At 35.1% G+C, this 12,339-nt stretch overlaps 1 protein-coding gene across 1 annotated transcript in view; it reads left to right on the forward strand.

The window, feature by feature from the left end:
• The window catches only part of ZC3H13 (zinc finger CCCH-type containing 13), a gene marked incomplete in the record, with an annotated part of 76,736 nt that overhangs the window by 39,962 nt on the left and 24,435 nt on the right, over positions 1–12,339 (forward strand). The window contains 4 exon segments of the mRNA XM_027766301.1: positions 2,288–2,752; positions 7,244–7,414; positions 11,617–11,700; positions 12,030–12,314. Coding sequence (XP_027622102.1) covers positions 2,288–2,752; positions 7,244–7,414; positions 11,617–11,700; positions 12,030–12,314 — 1,005 coding nt within the window.

Below are 12,339 nucleotides of genomic sequence, written 5' to 3' on the forward strand. Positions count from 1 at the left end.
GGGTCCCAATGAACACAATTTTATAGACAGTCAGCATTGGAGGAGGAATAGAAGTGGGAAGTGATAGACATGTGTGGATTGGGTGGAACTATGTCAGTGTCTTGCCTCTTGTTTCTGTCCTTGAGTAGCATTTGTGTATATAGGTTTAAGGACAAAGAAATTGGCAGAGGAGATTGATGTGAGGGTCTAAGGGATTTGTAGATAACTAGGTGTTTGGATCCTTGAGAGAGTCTATGGACCTAGCCACTGAGGCCAGAGAAAAGGAGGTAAATTTACAATGTTTTAGGAAGAAGGCTGCTGCAGTTGCTAAAGTAACCTCCTACTGAGGCAATCCAGAATGTAAAAACAGTTTGCACAGTCACTCAATCAAAAGGCCTATTGTTAGGGTTCTTTGGTTAATTCTTCAGCTTTGTATTAGATTTATGATATAGGTATATTCTAAGAGTGGTATCTAATCTGCATATCTCTATGAGGTATGGGATTGACTTAGCTGCCACCCTTGGGGCCTCTGTTTCTTCTGTAAAATGACAAGACTGCCCTAGGTAAACAGTGAGGTTCATTTCAGCCTTTTAAAAATGAAATGATTTCTTTACTTTTTATGTTAAATTAGAAAATGTTTTAAGTGGAGACATCTTTAGAGACTGTTGCAGACATCTGTGTTAGACCATTAAGCAGCTCAGTAAAAGAGTAGGGCCAGCTCTGGGGCACAGTAATATTTCTTTTGAGAAAAGCTGGATCTCACATGGAGACAGCGACTGACTAGGTTTCAATCTGGTCAATCTGAAACATGTCAGGCATGTATGAGTGCTCGAAATCTGATGGACTGGAGGAGAGTGGAGTGGGGTGATAGCAGCATGACCAGATTCCTATGGAGGATGCTGTCATTCCTCTCTCTCTCTCTTTTTGTCTCTTTTGTGTACATGTATACACTCCATGAATAAAGAAGAAGAAAAAAAAATTTGAAGAGTAAGTGACAGTATTTCTTTGGTTGTTTTGTTTTGTTTGCCAGGGAGCACATACACTTGACAGAGCCTGATGAGGGAGAAAGGAGGGCAGCATCCCCGAACAGGGTGTGGTCATGCTGCAGTCCTTTCTTTATATCTTCATCTTGTCGGGATTTTGGACATACTTGTACGTACACCCAGCATGTTTTTCAAGTTGCTGGGGTCAGGATTTAAATCGTGATCAGCCATGTAAAAGTTTGCTCTCATAACCTCTAGGCCATGGGACTGACTTAGTGAATTTCTAGGCCTTTTTCCAGAGAAAAGCCAAAATTACAGAGATTATGCTGAAGCTCGAATATGCTGAGCCCAACTGCAGATTTAAGAGAATATTGGTTATTAAGAAACACAAACATTTTGAACTGGGAGGCCATAAGAGAATCAAGTGATCCAGTTCTAAGCTTTATCTTTTGTTTTATTATGAAGACAATAAAATCTGGAAGTGAATGTTTGCCTCATTTTATTACTACCTTTGGTCTTTTCATGAGAATAAATTAATCAATAAAATTCCTCTTGTGAGGAAATTTGATTCATTAAAAAAATGTATAATGGTATTTTATCGCAACTAGCTTATTAGCTATGTGTTCCTCTCGAGTTCTGAAGTATACTTGTGGTGGTCTAGTCTAGTATTTGGTAGAAGTGATTAAATTTACTATATGCCTATGGATCTGTAAGAGGTTTCTAAAAAGTAAGCCATCAGTGATATTAGATCAACTTATTTGTTTCAGCTCTCTAGGATCTATAAGTGTGGGTGTGTTAGGGCAAGGATGTTCACATTCAATGTGACAGTCTAATCAAGAATATAGTTATCGGGACCAGCAGTTAGCGTAATGGCTATGTCGCTGGACTCCCATGTAGTCGACCACAGTTTGAGTCCCGGACCCAGCAGCTTAAACTCACGCCGGGTGTGTGTGCGTGCATGCCCAAGATCCCGAGAGGAGAATGGAGGAGAAGGGATTGCGGCATGGCCATCCCTCCTGGGGGGTGATTTCTCGCTTTCTATCTCTCTGTCTCTCTCTGTCTGGCGAGTGCACACGCCCTATAGTGAAAAACCTCTCCAAAAAAAAAAAATATATATAGTTATCAAATATTAATAAAATTATATTTGGAATTTTAGCTTACAGACTATTTTAATTTTGTTTATCCATTTGTTCTCCCTTTTTTTAATGCCAAGAACATGAATTAACATTATAACAACACTGAAGTGCTCCATATTAAATATACTATCTTGTTTTTTGAAACCTTGTAAAAGAAATTATAGTTGATTTTTTTAAATTATATTACAGAGACTAGAGGCAAAAGGGATAGAGAAAAGGACTCAAGAGAAGAACGAGAATATGAACAGGATCAAGGCTCTTCTAGGGACCACAGAGATGACAGAGAACCTCGAGATGCCCGGGATCGGAGAGATACCAGAGATACTAGAGACCGCAGGGAACTAAGAGACTCTAGAGACCTTCGGGACTCCAGGGAGATGAGGGATTATAGCCGAGATACCAAAGAGAGCCGTGATCCCAGAGACTCTCGATCCACTCGTGATGCCCATGACTACAGAGACCGTGAAGGTCGAGATACTCATCGAAAAGAGGATTCGTATCCAGAAGAATCCCGAAGTTATAGCAGAAACCATTTGAGAGAAGAAAGTTCTCGTACTGAAATAAGGAGTGATTCCAGAAATGAATCTCGAAGTGAAATTAGGAATGATCGGATCGGCAGGAGTAGGGGAAGAGTTCCAGAGTTACCTGAAAAAGGTAAGGTTTTAGGATTGTCAGTGAACTATTTCTTTTTTGCTCATAAAGAAAGTATTAAATATTTTTTCAAATTTTTAATTAATTGGACTTTTGAATTACCATATATTCCAATTTGGAATTACTGGCTAAAGTCGCAAGATAATTGGGATCTGACCTAGACCCCCTTGATTGAATCTAGTCATGACTACCATTTTATTATGGAATACTAGTTAAATTGATAGGAAAAAAGTAGAATCACAAGAAAAATTTTTATTAAACATATATATTAAAATGGTCATGAAAATAAAAATAAAATAATTGGTTTTCAAGATTGGCAATGTCAGAAATGACTGATTTGTATGCTCTTCAATGTTTGCACTTGATTCAAACTATCATATATCAATATCTTGAGCCATGTTTTTCTTCCCCTGAAAACCATTTGCCATCACCTAAATGACTTAAATATATGAGGGACCTTCAGAAAGGTCATAGAACATATATATTATGGAAAAAAAACTGTACATAAATTTCAAAAATTTTTTGCACTAAAATAAACTCATTTTACTACATTTTCCACAAACATTTTTGCAGTCCTCTTATTTATGACTGTCTCCAAACTGTTAGAATTAATTAACTTTGACCTCCTTTTTCCTTTGCCCGTTTTCTTCCTTTCCTTCTAAACAGTGCTACAGAACTCTGATCACTCTTATTTTTTCCAGTAGAGTGTTGGTTTATCCCTTGTCAATATTACATCTTCATATTTAAGTGTTGAAGGTCCATCGATTTCTTTTTAGTTGTCTTGGCTTTTCTTGATCTTTTGTTTTCCCTTACAGATTTTTAGAACAAGTTGTTAATTTCCTGAAAATTGTTGGGTTTTTATTTTAATATATTAAATTTAATGATTCATAACTTTTTTTATTAACGTTTTATACGTATTTTATTCTGTGGTACACTCTTTTAGTTGCCATCATAAATGGTAGCTTAAAATGTTTTTTGAATAGTACATTCAAATAGTTCAAAATTTCAAAGGTAGAAAAGGATATATATAGTGAAAAGCCTCGTGACCACTATTGCCAAATTTGTTTCTGTTTATCTCAAAAATATTTCCACAGACAAATAAGCTTTCATCAAAAAGAAAAACAATATACTATTCTATACCCTATTTTCACTTAATAAAAATATCTGTAAGATTATTTCATATATTCTGCATGATAAACAGCAATACCTTCTTTTAGCACATAGTGTCTATCACAGGATATACAAGTTGGACATCGCTAATTTGAAAATCCAAAATCTGAAACTTCTGAATGCTGACATGATGCCACAAGTGAAAAATTCTACAGGGGTTACAGTTAAAGTTCTGGAGTACAAAAATAATGTATAAAATTACCTTCAAGCTATATGTATAAGTGTATATAAAACATAAATGAATTTCATGTGGAGACTTGGTTCCCAATGCCACGATATCTCATTCTGTATATATGCTGATATTCTAAATTAAAAATACTTCTGGTCTGGAACAAATGAGAAGGTATGCTTAGCCTATACCGTAGTTAAGTCCTATGTTCATGGATGCTTAGATTTTTTCATCCTAGTGAATAACCGTGTACAATATCACTAAATTGGTATCTTTTGAAACATTACATTTCCTAATGCTTATTGCAGGTACACGAAAATGGTAATTTCTGTTTTTTATAGTAATTTACATTTAAGTGATACCAATATATTTTCTTAACTGATCTATTAGTAATTAAATTCTCCTAACAAATATATCTGAGGCAGCAGATTTGGCTCTTGCTTTATGATGATTACCTATTTTTTTCTCAATAATTTGCTTAGCATCTTCATCAATATTGTGTTGAATATAAGCAGAAAGGGTTTCTTTGCTTTGTTTCAGATTTTAAAGTACCTTTGCTGTCATTTCACTATTAAAGTGTGATATTTGTAGATTTTTTTGCAGTTGCTTTTTTATTGTGTTATGGATTCTCCTAATTTCCCAATTTAGCTCACAGTGATTGTTACTACCAGCTTTTTCCCTGTTTTGAGATGATATAGTTTGTCTGTGGTACCTTTTTACTTTTTATTAATGTATTTTTAAAATTTGGGATTATCCTCATATTCCTGAGATAATACAGTTTGTCATTTAAAACTATTTTATAATAGATATTGTTAAAATTTGATTTTGAATTAGACATTTATGTTTTTAATTGAGATTTATATATAGTCAGTGGTACAATTGTAAATATTTAACAGCTGATTTTTCAGATGAAAATTTTTAGACCTTTAGCTTTTGCCAATTTCCATGGTGTAACTCCCACCAGAGCAGAATTTGTATCATTAACATGGTATCACTCAAAATAGACTTGAGAAGAGATGCCCACAATGGTTCATGTGAGCCAGTTCTAGCAAATGATTACATAATTTTATTTTAAATATTGTTGTCCTTTGGTTTTAGGGTCAATTGTACTAATTATATACTCACCTCTCAAAAGCTTCCCCTCTTAATTTCATTGTTGGATTAACTTTCCTTCTAATACATACACAGTACAAAGTCCAACACATGAATTTCTAGAGGACACATTCAAACCATAGCAAGTATTTAGAATGGTGCTGTTATTCATTTAGGCACAAAGCCTGTTACATAAGTAGTTTGGGAGGTTTTTGTTGTTAAATCTTGGGGATGTGTCTTCTGTTTCCTGGTTTGAGTGGGTTGGTTTCCATGTGTTCCTTTAAATTTGGAGTGAACTCATCTTCACCTGTTTATCTATGTAATTTTATGAAGTTGAAGATGGGATCCTCTAGAGTTTTTGCCTTTGTTTTTGTTAGGTATTCCTGGATTATCACAACTCCAGTACTTTACCTCTGTCCCCAACACATCCCCCCAAAAAAGTAAAGAAAAAATTTAGGCACAATTAAGAATTTACAGTAAATTGCAAAGAAATACACTGGGAAACTATTTGCACCCTCCCCCCAGTTCCTGCAGTGTTAGCATCTTTTAGACTTATAAAAACAGTATCAAAATGGGACCACCAGATGGCAAAAATGGTGACGTAGCTGTACTCCCATGTAATTGACCGCAGTTCAGGTACAGACCCAGTGACGTAAAACTCAAATTGATCACATGAGTACACATACGCAAAATCCCAAGGGGACTGGAGGAGAAGGGAGCACAACCTGGCCATCCCCCCTGGGGGGGGTGATTTCGCGCAATTTTTGCCCTATAGCAAAAATCTCTCTTAAAAAAACAAATATATATATACACACACACACACACACACACACACACACACACATATACACACACACACATATAATCAAAATGAAAAAAATTGACGTTGATACAAAACCTAAAGTTTTCAGATTTTATTGATAGATGTGCATGCGTGTGTGTATGTGTGTGTAGCTCTGTCCCCGCTTTCCTATTGCTGATCCCTGACAATCTCGCATATGTCCTCCTCCATCTTACACTTATGTTTTTCATAAATGTTGTATAAATGGAATTATATGTGTATGTATGTATCTTGTTGAGCTTGGCAAACATACCTAGTATGCTGCATGAATTCACATGCTTTTCATATCTGTCAAATGAATGAACTAAAACATGTATACTTCTTAAGCAATCAGAGTCTTACTATAGAGAAAGACATAGCAGATCCAGATCAGAAGTACGAAGTCATCACAATTAGTAACTACCACTTGTTTTCCACTGAAAATGTCAGATTCTTCTCTGGGCTCTCTTCATAGTGGCTACTGTGGACCACAGAGTTTATGAACCTCTGGATACTCTGTCCCATCATGCATTGAAAGCTCTGTAAAATACGCAGAGACTGAATGCAGAAATGTTGGTATCACACCACTTCCTTGTTCACAGTGTTGTTCTGGAAATTTGCTTTTTAACTCAGAATAAATTTTCTTAAGTTACATCCAAGTTGTTGCACTTATCAATAGTTTGTTATTGCTGTATAGTTTTCCATGGTAGTGGTTGTACCATGGTTCGCTTAACCATTCATCACTGTTGAAAGACAATTTGAGTACTTTTCAGTTTGGGGCTATTATAAACATTTGTTCCCTATTATCTTTTAATATAAAATTTCAGATACCATTTATTGTTGCCCAAGTACCTTTGTTCTGAATTGCAATGTGTTCATTATAAACTAATTAAAGCAAATATATAAATTCATATTTTTTATTTTCATGATATTTCTATGAATTCAATATGAATAAATGGTTTTGATTTCTTGTTTTTGTGTTAATATAAATGACATTCTTGTTTATGATTTTATTATATGACTTTTATAGATGGGGAAAACTGAGGCTTAACTTATTCAAGACAGTTATCAGATAACTTGAGTGTTCTGATCCAGTACTTTATATTCTTTTTCAACAGCTATTATTGTACTTGGGAATACCAAAACAAAACTTAGGTATAGCATTTGCTAGGAGGAAAGATTATTACTAATAAAACTTGAACGAAGTGTACATACTAAACATTTGTGTGAATTCTTTGTCTAGGAAGTCGAGGAACGAGAGGTTCTCAAATTGATAGTCACAGTAGTAGCAGCTATCATGACAACTGGGAAACTCGAAGTAGCTATCCTGAAAGAGACAACAGAGATCAAGCACGAGATTCTTCCTTTGAAAGAAGACATGGAGAAAGAGACCGTCGTGATAACAGAGAGAGAGGTTTGTCAGATAGAACTGTATTAAATAGTATCCAGCGTCAGTTGGGGTAATTGTTTTTTAAAACTACTATCGATTTACTTTTTAATATACCTTTTAACACCTGTGCTTGATGACACATTTGAAAATATTATATTTACTCATATAATCATCTTTGTTCACTTGATTTCTGAGGGATTATGTAAACAGTTAGCTGTCAGTACTTCTAGCAACAGAGTACAAGAACTGGGGTGTACTACTGTGTATCTCCCATCTTAACCAGATAACTCGCAGTCTTTTAAAGAATGTAGATGGACTAATGCTGTCTCCGGTCATTCCGATTCAGGAAATAACCTGAACCTTTTATCTGTGTATCCTGACTACTCAGTCATTAGCTGTGACCAGTAGAGTCCTGTAAGAGCTGCCATAGAGGAGCAAGAAACAAATGATAGGTCCTGGGGATTGTTGAGAGAAGCATTTTATTCATATTCTGTTCTGAGGATATACAATATTTGCCTTAGCTAATTTTATATTTTTATATGTCTTAAATATTTTCTGTAAATCTATTACATGATATATTAAATTAATTTTGAAGCAAGATGACTAGAAAGCACTGAACTAAAGTTATAAGTACTTTGCTTTGTCAAGCTTTTATTGTCTGTACATGTTAGGACTGTTAAAGAATTAAAGCCTTCTGAAGGTCTTACTAACCTTGGCTGATTACTAAAATAAGGTTCACTGTAATGGTGAGATTAATATAGTATGAAACTTTATGGACCAGAGAATGAAATGCTGTTGATTTACTGTAGGCTGAGTTAAAGAGGTAATACTATTATTTTGATATGGGTAGTAAGTAGATGAGAGTAGAGTGTCTAAACGTTATCTACTTTAAGGACCATGGGGCAGAGGTAGGAGAGTTCGTTGGGCTGAGTTTGTTATGGTAGTCCTAATGCATTTGGGTTCAGCGATATGTAGGATAGTCCTCATTTAGCGTTTATGTGACTCTGTTAATATGTGAAAGTATTTCTTTGTGAATACTTTGATTTATCTCTAATACTATCCTGATAATGTTTTATTTTTCTCTTTTTTAGTATCTCTTACTTTTATCTTTTTTTCAGTTTTTCATATCCTAGTTTAGATTTTTATCATCTCTTGCCTGAATCAGTAGTAATATTTGGTTTCAATTTTATGTTCACCACACATATTGAACTTCTGCTACATGCCAAGAACTTTAATAGTTGCTTTACATATATTCTCTGACTTTATCTTTACAATATCTCTGTGAGGTATGATAAAAACAATCCATGTTTCAGAGTTTTCATTGTTAGGAAATTAGATCTAAGAGAACGAAATTTCCAATATCCAGAGAAATAAGCTCTGGAACTTCAAACTCAGACCTGAAATTCAAACTCAGGTCCTCTGACTGCAAGTTCAGTTATCATTGTTTTATTTTATTATAACTGCTTTAATAAATGGTCAGTTGTATATTGAAATAGAAGTATATTTTCGAGGCTAATGATATATTCTGAAAATATTGTATCAAGCACCTATGGTGGGTGCTATACTAGGTACTTGGAGCAAAACAGTTCTGACCCTTGCAGGGGGATTGGGAGACTGGGACATATTATTTATCAAGGAAATAAATAAAGGACCCCGAGGCGAGTAAAGAACCAGAGAGAGATCTACTTTAGACTGTTTATGAAATACTTGAGATGACATTTATACAGAGGCCTAAATGTAGGAGAAGGTAGCTTTGCAAAGATTGAGGGTAGAAGTGTTTTGTGAGAGGAAAGTGTTTGTAAAAATTTCCTGAGATAGCCAAAAATATCCTAGAACTTGAAAATGTTATTTTGGCTAGAGTATGGTGAGCTATAGAGAAATTGATAGAGGTTGAGGGTAAAGATGTACCCAGCATCTCATTCTGTGCTCAGGGATTTAAATCTTAAGTTCTACACAGTCTCATCACTGTACAAATAGACAACTGACATGGGATAAATGCTGTTAGTATATAAAGTTCTGTGAGAAGACAAAAGAGCAAACTCAATTCTGAAGAATTTCCAAGAAAACTGCCTACAGAAGTAATATCTGAATTAAATCCTAAAGAGTACTTTCTTAAGAATTTGCTAGAAGGAATGATGAAAGAAGCACTTTATAGGGAGAGGGTGCATCATGTGCAGATACACAAGACTGAAAGAAACTTGCTTTGAAGTAATGAACTGTGAGGTTAGAGTAGAAATATGCCATTATTGATAGGGAAGGAAAGAAACCGGAGGAAAAACTATGAGAAACTGGAGACCTATTTGTAAATGACCTAATTAATCAGGCTAAAAATTTTGAATTTGATTGCCTTTCATTGCCTACAAGATAACTGCTTTTAAGCAGATAGAAGGAACAGAGTTATCATCAAAAAATACATAAAGAGTCTGAGAAAAGGCTGAAGACAGGGATACAAACCAGTTAGACCATTGGTGATATAGGCATCTGAGAATAACTGATCAAAGTCTGAGTTAATTTATAAATTGTAGCTATTTGAACAGGAAAATAAATGATTATTTTTAAAGTGAAATTGATGGGACTTGGTTAACTCAGAGATTGCCAGATTTTTTTTTGGGGGGGGGGAATAGAGATGTCATTTATTAAGATAATACAGAGAGAGGCACATCATTGAAGAACATATTTTGGGGGTAAGACGAGGAAGGTAATTTAGTCATAGTAAAGTTCTCTTGAAACCTTTTTATTTCCTTTGAAATAAAGAGTATTATCATTTTGCTTGGGAAAAATAAAGGTTGTATCTGCCAAAAAATAATGTCTAAGTAAACTCATCTGTTCCTATATTGCTATAACCTGAACTTTCAAGTATGACTTGCTGTAAGTTGGAATATTGAACTTGTTTGAAGTTATTTTATATAATCAGTGTGGTGTTGGTAAGACCTCAAGCCAGTATTCAGACAATGCAAAACACAGTATATAGCATTTTGGGAATCCAAAGTATGGTACAGTAGAACCATTTCAAATTTAAATTGATTTCAACAAAATTAAAAGAGTTTTAAAAAGCTGACATCTAGTTCTGATAATGTATCTGCTATCTCTGACTTTGGCAAGTCAACTTCTGGACTGTTCTGTATTTTTAATAAGGAAGAGAGAGAAAGGACTGGACGGGTTTTATGTTGTTTTATCTTTAAGACCCTGTGAATTTTTATATTTGGATCTATAACCTCTTCATAACAAATGTAGATAATTATCTTGTATTTTTCATCAGTGAAAAGGAAGTGAAATTTAAATTACTAATTGAACCCTTTGCTAGAAATAGTTCAAGATATTGTGCTTATTAGTAAGTTGATGTTAGATATTACATTTACCAACCTGTTGACCATATTGTACTATGACCTTTTATTACTAATTGATAGCTGTATCTATTACATTTATATATTGTATCTATTCAGTAGTATGAAAATAGAAAATTCCAGAACCCTTGATTATGTAACAGTAGCCACTTTCAAAAATGGCTATCATAGGCCAACCCTGTAACCTGATGATTAAGAGAACCGGATTCCACTTGAGTGTGGTTAAATCCTGGCTCCAGCACCTTGAAAAATATTCTAGGTACATGTACATGCATGCCTGAGATTTTAACAGGATGGAGAAATGGAGGAGAGGGGATTGTTGTATGACAGTGCCCCATTAGGTTTTATTTTCCCCCTCTCTCCTTTTCTCTGTCTGTTTCTGGCTAGTACACATGCCCTCTGGCAATTAAAAAACAAAAGCTATCTCTTTGTGAAAGTTTATGTTGTTTTTTTGACTGCACACCAATTTCCTGCTCAACTGGGTATTTGGGCAGTGTGCATTCACTTTCTCTGTGTTTGTGATTTATGTGTAGATCAGGAAAAATATCTAAAATATGATGGGATTATCAGTTAACATTTTAAGAAGATAGCTCTTCATCTGAGTGATCACTTATGTGATTAAAACTTTAAATGTACTGGTAGTTATTAATTATAAAAACATACCACTTATATGAGACCCTTTTTACATTTGATTATTTCAAGATTGGTAGACATCAGTACCCTTAATATTCTAGTTTATGATGACAAATTGATATTGCAGCAACAAATTTTGACGTATGTTTTGTTCTATATTTCCTCACATATAGCTGCATTTTGATATGTATTTATTTTGCCCTGAAATTAGAGGTGTGACTTACGAGGGAAATTTTTTTTTTCCTTCAGCTCCTATGTTCTACACCTCCTGCTGCCCCTATCCTTTGCCACCAGTGTTCTCAGGTCCTGCTGGGGGGACAGAGAAGATCAGAGGTGAAGGGTAGAGATGGCAGAAAGTGGGGTTGGAGCAGTGGGCTGGAGGTAGGGTAGGGAGCATGCAGAGAAAAATCAAAGTTGGATCAGTGGGAGGGGGGAGGGGGGTGATGGGAGTAGAAAACAGTAGAGGGCAAATATAAATTACCTTTAAGAAATATTTTTAGAAGTCTAGGAGTGATTGTTATTTGGATGATTGATGTAATACCTAATTTGTAATTTGTTGTAACTATGACCCTATACACAGATAAAATTTAAGATTTGCCATGCTGTCTTACCCATAGTTATCTATCAAATTAATCACTGACAAAACTTGATTTTCATTGTAGATCAAAGACCAAGTTCACCAATTCGACATCAGGGAAGGAATGACGAGCTTGAGCGTGATGAAAGAAGAGAGGAACGAAGAGTAGACAGAGTGGATGATAGAAGAGATGAAAGAGCTAGAGAGAGAGATCGGGAACGAGAGCGAGACAGGGAACGAGAGAGAGACAGGGAGCGTGAACGGGATCGGGAAAGAGAAAAAGAAAGAGAACTAGAAAGAGAGCGTGCTAGGGAACGAGAGAGAGAAAGAGAAAGAGAAAAAGAGAGAGACCGTGAAAGAGATAGAGATCGTGACCATGATAGGGAGAGGGAAAG

This window comes from Tupaia chinensis, unplaced genomic scaffold (assembly GCF_000334495.1).
Source record: "Tupaia chinensis unplaced genomic scaffold, TupChi_1.0 Scaffold142211_1, whole genome shotgun sequence".
Taxonomy (NCBI): Eukaryota; Metazoa; Chordata; class Mammalia; order Scandentia; family Tupaiidae; genus Tupaia; species Tupaia belangeri.